The 19,096-nt window shown below is 36.3% G+C and overlaps 1 protein-coding gene across 3 annotated transcripts; it reads right to left on the bottom strand.

Moving 5' to 3' along the window:
- Positions 1-2,682: 2,682 nt before the first annotated feature.
- Positions 2,683-18,658, bottom strand: LOC149774610 (uncharacterized). Of its 3 annotated transcripts, none has more exons than XM_089945050.1 (2): positions 18,528-18,658; positions 2,683-5,372 (listed from the first exon to the last, which is right to left on the bottom strand). In XM_089945050.1, the coding sequence occupies exon 2, from the start codon at positions 5,363-5,365 to the stop codon at positions 3,185-3,187; it is 2,181 nt and encodes a 726-aa protein (XP_089801176.1). In that variant the 5' UTR covers positions 5,366-5,372; positions 18,528-18,658; the 3' UTR covers positions 2,683-3,184. The 3 variants fall into 3 exon arrangements, with proteins under 3 accessions (XP_089801176.1, XP_089801177.1, XP_089801178.1); XM_089945051.1 differs by lacking the exon at positions 18,528-18,658 and adding an exon at positions 10,704-10,910; XM_089945052.1 differs by lacking the exon at positions 18,528-18,658 and adding an exon at positions 7,409-7,783.
- Positions 18,659-19,096: the final 438 nt, after the last annotated feature.

Consider the following 19,096-nt stretch of genomic DNA (forward strand, 5'->3'; position numbering starts at 1 on the left):
CGTTTCTGTTTCTGTTTGTATATCATATAAAATGAATTTATTGTTTCTTTTATTCGGATTATGTTTTGAAAATATATAAATAGTTATAGTTGTTATATAATCTGGATATAAGAATATAGTTACAAAATGAGTTACAAAAACTATGCAGAGAAACCCCTTTTGGATCAATTCTATAGGAGAGTTTATACCTATCGCGTCGTACTTGTTTCTGCTTATATATCATTTTTTTAAAAATTAATTGTAAGGTCACGTATCATTTCTGTGTATGTGTGTGATTTGGATTTTTAACGTAGCTTTAAAAAAAATCAGTCATATCGCTACGATGTCTGCAGTGTGCCAGTTTAAAGTGATGTTTTACACTGAGGCATCATGCCGCATACATGTAGCGTGATGTCCCACCCAGTCACAGTATCCCGACACCAGGCCGACCAGTCCTAACACTAACCTCTTAATGCTGAGAGCCTAGCGAGGCAGCTGCTAGTACCATTTTTATAAGTCTTTGGTATGCCTCGGCCGGGGTTCAAACCCACGACCTCCCGCATCCGGGGCGGACGCTCTAACCACTAGGCCACCAGTGCGGTCCCTTATCATTTCTAAAGGTTTCCATAATTTTGTTAATAAAATGTTAGTTCAGAGAATATTTTCTTATCCATGGTGTTATTTGTTTATAGTAATTGTTTAGATTCCACTCCCCCGTATTTATGTCTAATCTTATTCGTGATTCTATATCTGTCTATAGAAGTTTGGATACATCTTAACGTAATATGATTTTTTGAATGTCTTTGGTTGTTACAGTCTGCAGGATGGTATAATTCTTATTAGGTGCCTGTTGAAAGCCACCTCTCCAGTCACTCATTTGTCATGCAGGTATGGGAACATCCTACTTAAAAGGTTGAATTCCTGTAGAAACAGCCATGATGAGTTTCGCAAACATAACCGTTTTTCTGTTTTATTTGTTTGTCTTGTCTATGTTTTGTATTTGCCTTTGAAAAAGACTCATTAAAGAGTCGAACGCGCTCATGCAAGCTAGATACTAGTTTCGCACTGTTAGTTGTCAGTTTATTTCATTTATTTTAATCAATCGCTGACACATATGATCCCTTGCTGATTTAGTGCACTGTAAAGGACTGTGTTATTCGCCATATGATTTGTATTCTTTATATGCTGAGTGGCAATTTTGTTCTAATTTGTTCCATTGTTTGATAAGTGTTTCATCTTATTCTGTTTTGGACCATTTTTCCACTGTATTTCACGATATTTCTCATTTATCCATTGTTTCTGTATTTTCTTAGTTATACTGTAATATTTTGAAATTTGTTTTATTTCCTTTGTATAATTTCCCAGTTATCCATTATATCCACATGACATTTTGAAGTGAGTTATTTCAAGCGTAGATGAACAATGTCCACATACTCGTCGTCGAGCATTGTTCATCTTCCACAGTCCTTGTCCCCATTTGTTTGTATTAATGATTGTTAATTCTAGTATGACTGGTTTATGGTCTGATAATTGTTCTGTTAAAATCAAGCATTTTGCTACAAAATCGACATGTCCTTCTGATATATAAAAAGTGTCTAAACGGCTCCCCTTATTGTGAACATAATTGTATGTGTATTCCCGTTTATTTCCATGATGGTATCTAAAAACATCCATTAAATTCCTTGTTTTAAAAAAAAGTATTTGTTAATTTATGTAATTTGTCATCAGAGTCCAATAGTCTCTCACTTTTATATAGGTCGGACAATACCCAATTAAAATCCCCTCACATGATGCATGCTTCTAGTGCGTAGTGCTCTCTCTCTCTCTCTCTCTCTCTCTCTCTCTCTCTCTCTCTCTCTCTCTCTCTATATATATATATATATATATATATATATATATATATATATATATATATATATATATATATATATATATATATATATATATATATATATATATATATATATATATATTCACATTAGTTATGAAGTTAATTTTCCTGGGGCTTGTTCCCCCAGGTGGAACATGTATATTAAAAATATTCCACTTATTTACATTTATGTGTAATACTCTTCCTTAAAGTTCGTTGATGTTTTACAAAGTTTTAGGTTCAATCCCTTAGCGATGCGTCGCACAATTGTAGCCACCCCAGATTTACTCTGTTGGGTGGTTACTGGTGAAAACTATGGCGTCTAAATCCTCGTCTAGCTTTTTCACTGTTTGCGCTGGCATGCCATGTGTCTCTTGTAATTTTAATTATATTATACTTTTTTGTTGTTCTGTAATCTTGTTAATTTTGTTATATAAACCATTGATATTCATAGTCAAGATATTTAGGTTTAATCCCTCCATCTTGGCTATGTCAATGGTAATTTATTGTTTATGATGGGTTTTTTCGAGGCGAAAAATATATTACAAATTGTAATAATCAAGTTTATAGAATAATAATCCATTTTAATTGGTATTAAGTTTTTTTGTTCTGTATTCCTCTAAACTTATGATGCGTTTCGTGTCATCACTTGTTAGGATACGGTCTTTTCTCTACTATTTATTTTGCTCCTTGACATCTTGCTTCAATTATATCTGCCGCGTTAAAAAAAAGATATATATATATATATAAAGAGAGAGAGAGAGAGAGAGAGAGAGGGAGAGAGAGGGAGAGACAGAGAGAGAGAGAGATAGACAGACAGACAGAGAGGCAGCTGAAATGAACCTTTTTAATGGATTTTTCCCCTGGAACAACATCCTAGGTGTTTAAAGCAGGATAACGCGATGTGTATGTTACAAAATGTCATCAAGTGAACAACAAACGACGTCGAGTAAAGAACCGTCACAGACAGGTGAAATTATATGCCTTGACAGAGAATAGGGTCGCACTTTTTAACCAAATTGGCGATGTGTCTCAGTAAGAAAGAAAAATGTAAAACGTCTTCGTCACCATCGGAAAAGAAAAATAATTTTTGGCGGAATCTTATGGATAAGAGTCCCATTTTGTAAGATAATTACTAAATTTCACAGCTCGGCTTTCAGAGTCTGCTGTAGAGTCCCATTTTGTAAGATAATTACTAAATTTCACAGCTCGGCTTTCAGAGTCTACTGTAGAGTCCCATTTTGTAAGATAATTACTAAATTTTACTGCTCGGCTTTCAGAGTCTACTGTAGAGTCCCATTTTGTAAGATAATTCTAAATTTCACAGCTCGGCTTTCAGAGTCTACTGTATAAAACTTCTTTATTATTCTTTCCGTTTGTTTCTCCCATCAAAATGTTCATGATTAGAATGAGTATGTGATACACTGCAGCATTTACCACACCTTGCAGTTCATGTGTTTCTTGTATGGATTCTACAAAGCATGTCAATGCTTTGTCTGTGTTGTCATCAAGAATGTGACAGTAACCAAGTAGGTTCAAACCTCTGTATCTTGAAGTGGCACCACTTGTCTCATTAACTGCTTGCTCAAAATGATATAAAGAATCTTTAAAAGCTTCTGCATTGCCTGACAGAAAATGACCAACACATAGTAAGAAATATGCATACACACAAGGATGTATTTCAAAAGTATCCGCTAATTCATAACATAGCACAGCACATTCAAATTTCATTGGATAAAGAACGCAAGGTAAATCACCTGAGGCGAAAACAACATCATATGTTGGTATGATCTTTTGTTCTGTAGATGGATAAATTGGAACATAAGACACCTGAGTTGCTCTTCCATCCCCTTTTAATTCAATACCAACTGTATTTGAACATGAACCCGAGTAACCTAGACGTCCTTCTTGCAATAGGGCTGCTTGGACAAGTTTATTTGACTTGGAGAATTGACCGGTGGCCAGAAAATATGTGGCAAGATACAGTGGTCCAGACAATGGATCTATATCGCAAGCTGAAGTCAGCAAGGATTCTGCTGCTACACGCTGATTCTCTGGATCTTCGTCCGTCATAATGGATCTTTTCAACAGTCCCATTCCCACACGAAGTTTTAAGAACTTACGAGTCATTTCCCAAAAATAGGTATCAACATCTGTTGGGGGAATTTCCTCCATAGCTTTTAACTGTGGTAAAGTTTGCTCAAGAGGTTGGTGATCAGCAGTGATGTTCACCAAAATGTTGTAAACTATAATGTAAAGGTGCATCATATCAGTAATTAGTTTCGTTTTCTTAAATCCATCATAAAGGTCATCTATGGTTCTAGTGGACTCCATAAATGTTGTGAGACATCCTCCAGATCTATCCCACGTTTCCAAAAGGCCTCTCCACTCCGGTAAACATTCGAGTATATATGGCACAGGGCTCCGTTGTATGTCTTCTATCGTTCGCAACACGGATTCTTTTCCTGACTCCCTCTCCAACTTATATAGCAGTAAATTTCTCTTTCTATGGAAATAATGTTCGAGTACTCCTTGTTTTATGCAGAACTCCAGCCGCTTGAGACATTCTATCATACAGTGTACAAGATTCTCTTCATTCCACATAGAAAGACCTGTTTCTTCCGATTGCCAGAAAACAATTGTCTTCATATGGTAAGAGCTCAACTGATCAGGGGCGATTGGTTCAATGTATTTCCTCAAAAGCTTCTTGAGTATGACGTAGCATTGTACCTGAACATCGTTGAAGCTCCAAACCAACTCCCTTTCTCCAAGTAAATAAGAAATACGCCACTCTAAGAAACTGAAATTGGATCTTGTATCACCAACAGGAACTGCATGGCACTCCAGTTTGCTGATCTTGTGGATGACTTCTTTCGTTGGCCAGTCACAGTAGCGTTCTCTAGTGATCCATTCTTTTGCCTCAGGAGCCCATCCATCACACACAATCACATGAGAAATATCAATCTCTTTTTTACCTGCAACCAAACCGAGCTCGGTTGTCAGACATGGACCATGTCTAAAAAGTTTACTTGAGTGTTTTTTAAATCCTCTTTTATTTATAATAATATTTACAAACTTTTCACTAGACAAATATATGCCGTCATTTGTAGTTTCTAAAGCCTCATGCCAGTTAATTTTCATAATTGTTTCAAACAATTGACTTTCAGTATGATCAAGTTTGGCCAACCTGAGCCGTCCATATCCCGGACGACATGCACTGGTATCCAAAACAAAGGCGCCACCTTCAACGTTCGCTGTATCTCTTTCTGTTGTACATACCATTAAGCCTGGAAACACAAGCATCTGATCAATGTCGCTCTCGTTTGTTGTTGTCCCCTCTGCTACACTTCCAGCTTGTATGAATTGCAGTCCATTTAAACTGGGTATCAGAAAATCTAATATTTTGGCCCTATTCTTGTACAATGATGTGAAGTAGCTATTTACCCTCATCAAGTGCAAAGCCTTGGACACAAGTGTTGAGACATCGCTCATGTGGAATATAGCTGGATCAGCCATCTTGATCCTAAAAGAAATATCAATGGTACTAAAACTCAAAATAAGATTATTGAATAATATAAAGACATGCTAGCTTCAATTCGTATTTCGTGTTAGAGAAAGATAAATTACTCGTAAATAAAGTCATTAAATGACCCAGAAGAGAAAGATCGATTTACATTTGCACCATGGGTACATCTATGAGTATATTTTCGTTGATATTTATTTTCTGAAAACAAACTATTTTAGTACGGATGGTACATTAAAGATCAGCTATTCTGATCTTTTGATATGCATAGTCACCTTATCATTGTTTAGGGTATTCTTTAGTTGAACAAGTGGACTTTTCATTTGGTAAATTTTGTCATTGTCATGCGCCCAAAGCTATTTCCGGAACTATATGCAACAGATGCTGTAGACTAGGAGATAGGCCAGTTATTTTGTACGACAGTAACAGTAACCCTAACCCATACAAATCATTAAGTGCGGTGTGTTCCAGAGTGAAACCATCTGAGTGGAAAGTAAAAATCACAAAAATTGACCGAAAAACAAGTTACGTCTGCCGCTCTAAAGACCTTAACCTTTATCGAGTATGACCCATGGATGATATGTCTCTTGCATACACGAATCCAATCTTTTATAAGATAATATGAATGCAAGAACATGGCCTTATCGTATGGAAACCCTATTCACATTTTCAGCTAGAGCAAACATAAACTTTCCACATATGACATCAAAACGTAGGTACTGCTGTCTAGGATGACATTTGGTTTCAGGAAGCTTTATTTATCCTACCATAACAGAAATAACCTTCTAGGCTCCATTCACCTGAATCGTTGATGTTTTGACTCCTCCTAAATCAATAAGATAACGTTAGTACTAAAGTGCAGTCTATGTATAGAGATCGATTAAAACTCACTTCAGAAAACTCTACTTATTTTACGGAGAAGAAAATAATAATTTTAGCTCCAGTAACTTTGATCTTGAGACCATTGGTCTTTGGATCTTTGATCTTGAGACCATTGGTCTTTGGATCTTTGATCTTGAGACCATTGGTCTTTGGATCTTTGATCTTGAAACCATTGGTCTTTGGATCTTTGATCTTGAGACCACTGGTCTTTGGATCTTTGATCTTGAGACCATTGGTCTTTGGATCTTTGATTTGTAGACTATTGATATTTAGACCCTTGATCTTTAAAACATATATGTTTCGACTATTCATCTAAAGATCATTAATCTTGAAAGGAACAATAAACTGCTTCTCTGTATCTAGCACCTATGACATTGGATGAAACATGGCGTCAAAGAAGTTCGGTTATTGTACTGATTTTGTTCCCTTTAGACCCTAATAAATTTGTGCTCTCAGTTAGCGTAGTTCACCTGATGATTTTGATTAAAAAAAAACGAATAATCATGCGTAATAAAGTAGATCCTCCGCTCTAGCAAACCTGCTTTGAAACTTTTACTTTCTAGTCAATAAGAAGCTACCATAGACAAATAAAGTCGATAAAGCTGTGACGAAAAAGGACTGCATGAAACTTATCTTGATAAAACCCTAAATCACAATATGGGTTCCAGTGACCTTGAACTTCCATCTCTTGACACCACCACCCCACCACCCAAACACTATAAATTCATATTACACCGCATGTGAGTGGTCATTTTATTTTAAAAAATGGTTCATCGACTATGACTATCCCTAGGAGAACATATCAATATTTAATAGACGAATTTTAAGTTCCAAAAAAAGGCAGAAAACCCGATTTTTCATGCTGAAACAAAATCACGAGATTAGGGATTTACAGAACGTATCCTTTGACAATATGACTCGAAAGGAATCTATTTACTTTAAAAACTGTTCACCAATGAACTTTAGAGCAAAAACACACCAAAGCAAATAAGCATTATAGCCAAGAAATTAATAGTACATAGACAGACGGACATTTAATCGTGAGGAGGAATTGTTACGTGTTTAGGCTTGAATCAACAGTAACACAAGAAAGAGTAAAAATAATAAGCTTTGGAAAATTACTGTAAAAATGAAAAAAAAAAATAAGAACTTACGGTTTTAAGAAACAAATTCAAACATAATCCAAGAATATTCCACGAATAAAATTTTAGAAGTCCTAATAATGAAATGTTCAAATGATTTCAAGTCCCGACGAGGAATCCTAGAGGAGGTATGCTGTAATCTGTACTGTGTTGACGTCTACAGTTCCTTGTAGAAATACAATAATTAATCCTCCGGTCTTGGAAATCCAAATAAAAATTGTAAGAAATGTCTTTGTTCAAGAATTCTGCAAGAATACAGAAATATTTCCAGAGAAACGAATTAATCTTTTAGAGTCCAAATAATCTGAAGAAAAATTAACATATAACTCGAAAACTCAAAAATGTAATACTGATCACAACAGAAGAAAACAGCATCAAGGGTTTTAAAAGCCCCAAAACTCTGAGAGCTCTCTCTCTCTCTCTCTCTCTCTCCCTCTCTAAACATCACTGTAAATAGTAAGTATTTCTCAATTTTTCAGATGCCTAATTGCGAAATAGATGATCACCTGATCATGTTTACATATAAAAATCACGTAGCCCATGTATGTCCTTGATAAACACCAATCATTTTACTCCGAGAATAAAACTTGACCCTCAATCAAGGCCAGGAACTAAGTCAAAAATAGAAGCAAGAGTTTCTATTATTAGCTATTTATGGATCGAATTCAGGTCAAATTGAATTTTCTGGAAAATATCAAATTCCTTGAAAACAAAACTGCATTACATTGACATGTAAAGAAAATAAAAATATTCTAAAACCTAAAAACAATCAAATCAAATCAAACGCAAATTAAATCAAATACGAATTAAATCAAATATACGTAACAGAAAAAAATGTGAACCGATTTTTTAAATAAAAAAAAAATATTTTAAGGAAATGATCATGATATGTATTTGTGACAGATGTGTTTGATGGCAGCATAATGCGAATTGTTCTGTTCCGAACTCCACATCTACCCAAGCCAATCTTGGGGAGCTAGAGTATCATCGAGGTGGGGAGAGAGCAGAAAGCTTACGTGGAAGAAACGTAAACCATAAAGGTAAACTATGCATGAAAATTCTTTATGAAATTTGTTCAATTTTATTACAGCTGTATAAATACTACTATACTTAGAATGATGAAACATGTTGAGAGGATGGATCATGACGAGCACAACACCCTCGTCACAAATATAGGTCAGTGTAACCCATATTTCACGCTTGACCTACTTGGATTAAGTGTTTTCTACTAAATTTATTTATCAAGCTTCGTGCTAGAATCATCAACCACAATGAGTGTATTCATATCTTTTGTACCACCAAGAAAATGTTACTGGCTTTGGTTAAGTATTTGCATTTCGCTCACGAAATCCTGAATAAATGCTGTAGTCACGCAATGTTATCATGAAACTTGGTAAGTGTTGCATCTTTATGAATACTACAACCCATCACAAAAGATAGTTCGTAAGATTATGTGTTTGCATTTAGTTAATGACCACTTTAGTATTTTGTATGTTATATACATATTGTCATATATAGAAGCATGAAACTTTGAGAGAGAATGCATGTTGAATATTAAAGAAGGCCGCTATCTCTTATCCGTTCCGGTTATTTGTGCTGTTTTTCATGCTATATGTGCTTCTTGTCTAAGTTGTGTTCATCATGCATGCGCTGTTCAGTTCGTATGTGTTTCTTTTTCTACTTGTCTTGGAAACGAGAACAATTAGACTTTTTCTCAGCCAGCTGTCTTGCTCCACTGCTACAACGTTCTTTGTTGTTGAACAAATCGACATCACGTGATACTCATCTGTCAACCCCTTTCTGTTATGATGGACCCTCATTAATTGCTTTAAATGACTACTCATTGGATCTCCACTTTACATAGTACTCTAGACTAAACGAACAGGGGCTACATTCATCATTACTTAAATGTAAAACAGAAGCGAAAAAAAGACACGTTGTTTAAAGCTGGCCGGCGTAGGTAGAACAGGAAGAAGAATTCCAGTTATCTCTCTTATGCCCTTTCCGACTCAACAATTTAAAAATTCGACCGTTAATTTAGATAACCTAATTCAAATCCCTATTAAATCGTCAACCTTAGCACCAACTACCCAAGAGATACCACTGCGTACTGCATTATTTAATGCCCAATCAGTAGGACCACCGGAAAAACGCACAGAAATAGTTAATTTTTTATCAATGATCAGAATAGAGACATCTTTTTCCTGACAGAAACATGGCTAAAAACATCAGGCGATGAGCCCAAGTGCACGGATCTAACACCACTGGTTACTCCATCAAGTCGTTCCCCTGCCATTCTCGCGAAGGTGGAATTGCTATAATCACAAATAATTCTCCATCAAACGTCCTAACCACACCAAAACTTTCAATTTCTACACCACATCGTTTGAACTAGTCCAAACCACAATCACGCGGGAACAAAGGTCAGTCCATTTTTTCTGTCTCTACCGCCCTCCTCCTAGCAGAAAAGAAAACAAGCTGTCTGAATCTCTCTTTCTGGAGTAGTTTCCGAATCTCCTGGAGTATGACAATTCGATAGGTGGTAACCTGACTATTCTTGGAGATTTCAACTTTCACTTTGACTGTCCTGGAAACCCAAACACATCTAAACTTCTAGTTCCATTAATGTTTTCAACCTCAAACAGTCAGTTAACCAACCCACGCACAAACATGATCACATTTTAGACTGGATTCTTCATAGACCTGATGATAATATTCTACGGTCCTCCCTGGTATCCCACGAATTTGCTTCAAATCACCTCTGAATTATATGCCATCTTAACGTAACAGTCCACAACTCTCCACATTTATTTGCTACTAAGAGAAACCTCCGTATGATAAATAGAACCAAAATTAATGCATGAAATCCAAGCAAACATAACAACTTGCTTACCTCCTACAGCAAAAAAACTCAATAACTGCCTGCGTTCATTGCTCGACAAACATCCCCAGCCACCAAGCGCAGAGTATCAATTCAAAAGTGTTCTCAGAGGTATAGCAGTAATAGTTACCAGGTTCGCACTGCTAAAAGAGACCGCCGTAAAGTTGAGAGACTATGGCTTTCCACTAGACACATTATTCATAAGCAATTCCATGAAGCCGCGAAGAACAAAGTCACAAAAATAGTCCATGCAGCAAAATCAGCTCACTACCTTACTAAGATCATGGAAAGTTCCAGCTGCAAACAGCTCTTCGAGATTACTATCAAGCTAATTTCAAGGAGCAAATGTATACCAATTCCATCTACCCTCTCTCCAGTCGACCTTCATGGCCTGTTTGCAAATTTATTCCGTGACAAAGTACAAACCATTAGAGATAAGCTTGATACCACAATTTCAGTTGACTCCACGTCACCATATAGCTGGGATACAGAATTTCAGCGGCAACCATTAGCAACATTTGAACATGTATCTATCAATTTAGTACGTATAATCGTGATGAAGAGTGTACCAAAGTCATGTGAACTTGATTCAACTCCAACGTCACTGATGCTTGAGTGCTTAGATCCTGTATTGCCTTCACTAACTGATGTTATTAATACTTCTCTCTCATCCGGGGAATTTCCATCATTTGTGAAAACTTCCATTGTAAAGCCTCAGCTGAAGAAACCAACACTCAACCATAACGATTTTAATAACTACCGCCCAGTTTCTAATCGCCCATTCATATACATAAACAAAATCTTAGAAAAAGTTGTTCTATCCCAACTTGTATCTTATCTGAATTCAAACAGTTCTTTCAGCAACGTACACTCTGCATATCGCCCTTGCCATAGTAACGAAACTACTCTTCTAAAGGTAGTTAATGACATTCTCTCTGCTTTGGAAACGGAAAGATTATATTCCTCACCCTCTTTGATTTGTCTTCAGCATTTGACGCAATAGACCATGATATATTACTTCACAATCTCCAGCATGTATTTGGCATTCATGATACAGCCGTACTACGGTTCAAATCCTAATTGATCAACAGGCCACAAATTGTGACCGCAAATGGAACACACTCCAGTCCAGTTGATCTATGCTGTGGCGTTTCGCAGGGGTCACTTTTTTTTTTTTACCTGTTCTCGTCATTTTAGACACTCAGTCGCTCTCAAATGTCACATATCATCATCTAGTGTCTCACCAATTGTATGCTGACGACACCCACGTATACAAATCTAGAAACCAAACTGAAGTTGATGCTACCATCCAAGGTGTATACGGGTGCATTTCTGATGTGAAATCATGGATGACATTTAACAAGCTGCAGATGAATGATGATAAAACTGAGGCCATTCTGATCACAACACAAAGACTTTCTCATTCACATCCTTTACCTCAAACAATAAATATCAGCAACGCCAACATTAAATTCACAGTCAGACAAAACCTATGTCTTACTCTGGACAGTACTCTCACATTGCACCAACATGTCATGAAGATATGCAAGGATGCATATCTTGAGCTGAGACTCATCAGCTCCATTCGCAAATATCATTCAGTTGATGACACTAAAACACTTTTGTGTTCATTAGTACTTTCAAGACTGGACTATTGTAACACAGTTCTGTCTGGTTCAACTCAGTATCTACTCCAGAAACTTGAAAAAGTTCAAAATACCGCAGCTGGGATCATCCTTAGAGTACCACGATCAGAGCACACCTTCCCCCTGCTCTGTATCCTACAATGGCTACCCATTCGGTCCAGAATCAAACACAAATTTTGTTCTCTGTGCTACGTTGCACTAACAGACTCCAGTCCACCATACCTATCCGACCTCACCCATGTGTACACACCAGCAAGATACTTATGCTCAGCATCTGACATCGTATAGGCATTATGGACAGCGTTCTTTTGTATACCAAGGCCCAGCAACGTCGAACGAATTCCTAACTGAACTTAGACACAAAGACACTATAATCCCATTCAAGAGCTCTTAAAACTCATCTATTTCGACTGCAAGAACAAACTGAAAGACCTAATAATGTTTCCTATCTTAAATATTTCATCATGTTTTTATGTTTTCCAATTTCATTGTCTTTGTGTTTTTGTAATCATATCATTATATGTTTTTTATGTTATAGGTGTTGTTTAATGTTGTAAAGCGCTTAGAACTTCGAAAGATTAGGCGCTATACAAAGTCATTATTATTATTATTATTATTATTATTATATTCACTATTCACCCGCTGTAATAGTAGATCAGTATGACCCATATGTTACGCTTCACATGAGTGGGTAAAATTTCATTTCTCAGTCAGTCTCTTTTCACACTAGTGTTTCCTATAATAACGAAATGGTGGTTGGATACAATTTAATAACTCTTACTGCATATAGAGGTCTATGTGACCTATATTTCATGCGTCTCTGACTTTATTTAAATTTACTGTGTATAGTTCATGTTTGTTGGGTGTTACTTATTTTGCTTTTAACAATTAGAAACATGAAACTTGATAATTTGTTGCATTTTTGTTATTTTTCAGCAACATTGCAAACAAAGACCTAGATAGTCTGCCTTACTAATATAAGGTGAGACTTTATATTTTTCTCATGATTTTATGTAATTTTTTCCATGCTATATACACCCCAGTCAACATGGAGGAGACATTCTTACCAATGCTCTTACGCGAGTTAGACGTAGGAATAAATAAGTTCATTCATTGTGCTGTGTATATTTGATTTGTATTATTTGTTGGCTTTTCTCCATGATTATGTCATGTATAGCTAGATATTGTACTTGACCTTAGTCCAAAATCAAGTTATTTGTGTACCTCACCAGTGACATTTATTTTGAAAACAACATTATACATAAGTAATGATTCCCTATGACTGTGGGTTAAATATTCAGATAGTTATTAAATGAAAATATGTTTCTTCAATTTGAGTTTTAAAAAAAGATGGAAATTTTGCATTTAAGTTCACATAGTATTTCCAGAAAATACTAATTGCGACCCAGGTTAAGTAGAGGGGTATATAATCTTGTTTACATTAGGATTATTAATTCTGGCCTTAACATCCGAAGTAGAATCATTCTTACTATCGTGTTCATTTTTTTAAATCTGGGTGGATTTGTTTATTTATTCATATTATTATTCACTGGAAATACAAAGTGCTCAATAATATTCTTGGACTAAATCGTTAATTTGGATTTATAGTGAATACAGACAAGAGTAGAATAGTGGCGCGATATAGCAACAATGGGACCTTAATGTTAAAAAAGGGTGTTTTCAATATGGCGACAATGGTAATTTAACATGGGAGCAGATTGGTCCTGCACAGAGACAAGGGGAGTTTAACATAGGGAATGTTTAGCGACAAGGGGAATTTAGCATAGGTCCTGTATAGCGACACGGGTAATTAAACTTAGCTACAATGGATTTGGTCTGTATAGCGACAGGAAAATTTAACATAAGGGCATGTCTAGCGACCAAAGGAATTGGACCGACATATTATACCAATACAAACAAACAAACACACACAACTATACAATAGACAAAAACAAAACGGTGTTGCACTGAAAAGGGCCTTTGGGTTTCTTCTAATTTCTGTCATTCCTTCCTCTCCACCAACTCCTCATCTTCTCCAGGACATATTTCTTCTTCTTTTTCTCAACCTTCTATCTGTTTTAGCTACATCTTGTGGAAAATCCTATGGAAAACCCAGTATATATTAATAGCATTATATTATGTGATGATCCTATTTAAAAATCCTATTATCCTGTGGAAATTCATATGGAGAAACTAAAGTCAATATTTATAGCCTCAAAATTTCTAGCTTCAATGACACACTTTATTGAATACTAGGGGATTAATGGCAACATTGTTGCATGTGGCTGTCCTGAACACGCGCTACTATATGTAGATAGATATGTGAAATGAATTCGATACGGACAAAGGGAATTTTATAGGGACAAACAAAGACCAATATATATACACACACACAAACACACACGCCAACGTTATGTGTTAGCTTAGAATGTAAACGAAGAAGATGAAATTTCACAAAATAGACTATCCATTACACCACAAAAATACTATCCATCACATTCATTATACCATTTAAGACCCACTAAATACACTATCCCAAAACTATTTTCTCAGAATGTAAACGAAGAAGATACAATCTCACAAAAAGAATATCCCTTATACCACAAAAGTATTATTCATCACATCACTATACTATCCAGCATATCATACTTACTATCCCGAATGTCACGTGGTTGCTTAGACTGTAAGAGAAGGGGATGAAATCTTACAAAATGTACGGTCCCTTACATCACAAAACACCATCCATCACACCACTATATCATCCAACATCCCTATTCTATTCAACATCCCATACACACGCTATAACAAGTGGTCATTTTTAGCTTAGAGTTTAAAAGAAGGTAAATTCCCACAAAATACTCGCACATACCTTATATCCCATGATGTACTCTATCCAAAACGCCATATGTTAGCTTAGAATGTATGAGAAGGAGAATTAACCTCACAAACATAATATCCAAAACATCACCTATACCATCCCTCACCCCTTATACACACAACACCTTGTGTTGTTGTTGTTGTTGTTGTTGTTGTAGAGTTTAACGCCATTTTTCAGCACACGATAGGCTATACATGGCGGCCAGTATTAATGGTGGAGGAAGAGCCCAGGAAAACCCCAGAAAGAATAACCGACCCACGAGAAGCTACTGGCAAGCTTTCTCACATACCCACATTAGCCGAATCCGAGACTCGAACCCACGCAGACAGAGGTAAGATGGCAGTGATCCGTAACGGAAAGCGCTTTAGACCACACGGCCACTCGGTGCCCCAACACCTTGTGTTAGCTTAGAATAAAAGAGAAGGATATGAAAACAAACAAAACATGCACACCATAAAAAAAAACTATCCATTACACCATCTACACCATCTATCACCTAACATATCATTCAAAAAAGTATTTTGCTATCTTAGACTGACAGAGAAGGCGATGAAATCTCACAAAATATAATATCCCTTAAACCACAAATATACTTCCCATCACACCAGCTATACCATCCAGCATATCACACTCACTATCCAAAACGCCTTGCGTTCGCTTAGAATGTAAGAGGAGATGAAATCTCACAAAATATTTATCCCTTACACCACAAAAATACTATGCATTACACGAACTATACCATCCATTATATTATAATAATAATAATAATAATAATAATAATAATAATAATAATAATAATAATGAGAACTTTGTATAGTGCCTATCTTTAGAAGCTCTAAGCGCTTTACAACATTAGACAACACCTATAAGGTAAAAAAACATATATATTGATATGATTACAAACACAAACACCATGAAATTAGAAAACATTAAAAGAAACATGCTGAGAATATTTAAGGTAGGAAACATCATTAGGTCTTTAAGTTTGTTCTTGCAGTCGAAATAAGTGCGTTTTGAGAGCACTCTTGAATGTGATCACTGTGTCTTTGTGTATAAGTTTAGTGGGCAATTCATTCCACGTTGCTGGGCCCTGGTATGAATAAGAACGCCGTCCATATGACTCTGTTTTCATAGTGGGAATAATGAGCATACGATTGTTAGAAGAGGAGCGTAAGTATCTTGCTGGTGTGTACACATGGGTGAGGTCGGATAGGTATGTTGGACTAGAGTCCAACAGTGAAACTTAGCACAGAGAACAAATTTTGTGTTTGATTCTGGATCGAATGGATAGCCAGTGTAGGGTAAAGAGCAGCGGAGAAGTGTGCTTTGATCGTGGTACTCTAAGTATGATCCGAGCAGCTGTGTTTTGAACGTTTTTGAAGTTTTTGGGGTAGATATCGAGATGAACCAGATAGAACTGAGTTACAATAGTCAAGTCTTGAAAGTACTAATGAACACACAAGTGTTTTAGTGTCATCAACTGAATGATATTTGCGAATGGAGCTGATGCGTCTCAGCTCAAGATATGCAGCCTTGTGTATCTTCATGACATGTTGGTGCAATGTGAGAGTACTGTCCAGAGTAACACCTAGGTTTCGTACCGATTGTGTGAATTTAATGTTGGTGTTGCTGATGTTTATTGTTTGAGGTAAAGGATGTGAATGAGAAAGTCTTTGTGTTGTAATCAGAATGGCCTCAGTTTTATCATCATTCATCTGCAGCTTGTAACATGTCATCCATGATTTCAAATCAGAAATGCACCTCTCTACACCTTGGATAGCAGCATCAACTTCAGTTGGGTGGCTAGATTTGTATATTTGGGTGTCATCAGCGTACAATTGGTGAGACACTGGATGATGATATATGACACTTGAGAGCGGCTGAGTGTATATAATGAAGAGAACAGGTCCAAGAACAGACCCCTGTGGAACACCACAACATAGATCAACTGGGCTGGAGTGTATTCCATCTGCAGACGCAATTTGTGTCCTGTTGACCAAGTAGGACTTTAACCACAGTAAGGCTGTATCATGAATGTCAAATACATGCTGGAGACGATGAAGTAATATATCATGGTCTATTGTGTCAAATGCTGCAGACAAATCAAGGAGGGTCATATCATACTCACTATCCAAACGCCGTGTGTTAGCTTAAAATCTAAGAGAATGAGATAAAATCTCACAAAATAGACTACCTCTTACACCACCAAAAATACTATGTGGAGAAACGCTAGTGTCTATTTATGGTCACAACTGGTAGGAAAGTCCATTATTGCACTCACAAAAACTGGTCTACATTAATAGTCACAACTTGTAGTAAATTCCTTTGGAAAAATAAAGTAAATAATTTTTATTGCTATAACATATATATACAATAACCTAGAGTTATTAAATATATTTATAATTGCCACAGACGTAAACCCACAACAAAAACAAACATGGCATTATAAGAGATATGAAACATAGCCATAGATAAAGCCACACACAAACAAACATACACCTGGCATAGTAAGAGATATTTGCCATTGCCATAGGGATAGCCCACGCACAAGCATACGCATGGCATTACTATTTACAGAGCTATTTATCATTGCCATAGATATAACCCATACTGAATTATACACGTCAACAATCGCATTGCTAACGTGATGTAATGCACGCCTAGTATTATTTCGTATATTCCCATCAAGTTTTCACGATGAAGTCCACTTAGTTTGAAAAGAAAAAATGCAGAGCAGCAGTATTGGATTTAAATTGTTGTTGTTGTTGTAGGGTTTAACGCCATTTTTCAGCACACGATAGGCTATACATGGCGGCCAGTATTAATGGTGGAAGAAGAACCCGGGAAAACCCCGGAGAGAACCACCGACCCACGAGAAGTTACTGGCAAGCTTTCTCACATACCCACATTGGCTGAATCCGAGACTCGAACCCATGCAGACAGAGGTGAGATGGCTGTGATCCTTAACGGACAGCGCTTTAGACCACTCGGCCACTCGGGGCCCCTGGATTTAAATGAGGGGTATGTTTCCATTATGCTCGGAAAATAAAAGTAAGAAACATTTTTTAGTTTGCATTCTAATGAGGTTTTGAATTGTCAATTCTCTAAAAAGTTGAGCTTATAAACCCAAATGAATGAAGAATTACTTAACAATTGATAGATGGCAGGTAAAGCCTTTGTGTGGCAAGTGTCAAAATGATTGCTTATATATATGAATGGCAGTCCGCGATCATATAACTTCAAAAGTCAAAAGTTTAGCTACACAATGTGAGAATGCCCTCATGCTCAAGTTTGGAGTAGCTTGTAAGACTGAAATAAGATATCTGTTTTAAAATGTGAAACAGACACTGAAAGCATTATGACCAGGTAACGAAGTTATTTTCAGATGCTCGATTAAGTATGGCCGCTCACAGTTGAAAATTAGCCGAGTTCTAGTCCAACAATATACACTCTTTCTTATGTGCTATTTTGCTTTCAATAGATGCACGAATTATGTTACTATTTATATGTTCTGTGCGAATATTCACAAAACACAGCTGAGTATAAAAAGTAAAACCGCTGACATCAAGCAGGGCCCAGTAACAGTCAGCTCGCCGAAACTTCAAGCGTATTATGAAAAAGAAATTTTACTTGCTAGGAGTATATTACATCGAGTGAGTCGAACAATTAATTCTCATAAGCGGCGATGCTAAGATAAAGCAATGGAAAGAAAATGTTACATCTTACCTTTAAGATCTATACCAGTCAAGTGATCCAAAATGCTCCAAAATTTCTCTGAAACGGCATTAGATCACCCAACATATACCTGCAAAACAGCAGGTAGCGCTGTGCTTCAACCATTCGTGAAAAGAGTTGTATTGGCATAGTCAGGTCAGAAAACATGTTTTATATTTCAGTGAGCTTATTGTACGCTATTGTACGCATTATTAACTGCTGACTAATAGGTCCTGAAATAAGATACATAATGCGTCTATACTGTAATAATATAATAAGGGTAGATAATTATTTCGTTCTTATCCTAACACATATATAGATAAGAACGAAATAACCCTCTAGAGAAGATTATAGCATTATTATAGTGTACAGAAATACACTAAGGGCTTTTGGGGCTGGCAAGACAGTCAAATGGTTCAATGTGTTTATTGTGCATATTAGAGGTTATGCAGCATAATGTATGCATAGTGACGAATTTTGCCTTAAAAAGTTTCAATATATTCAATCGACAACGAAAGTGAGTCGTTAGTAGATTACATCTTTAATTTGTACATACAAATCAATTTTTAAGTACTGTAAAT

Source organism: Sinohyriopsis cumingii, unplaced genomic scaffold (assembly GCF_028554795.1).
Source record: "Sinohyriopsis cumingii isolate HCF-2022 unplaced genomic scaffold, ASM2855479v2 utg000198l, whole genome shotgun sequence".
NCBI lineage: Eukaryota > Metazoa > Mollusca > Bivalvia > Unionida > Unionidae > Sinohyriopsis > Sinohyriopsis cumingii.

Bases quoted from the DNA above. Each gene is read 5' to 3' on its own strand.
- LOC149774610 (XM_089945050.1), bottom strand. From the start codon at position 5,365: ATGGCTGATCCAGCTATATTCCACATGAGCGATGTCTCAACACTTGTG.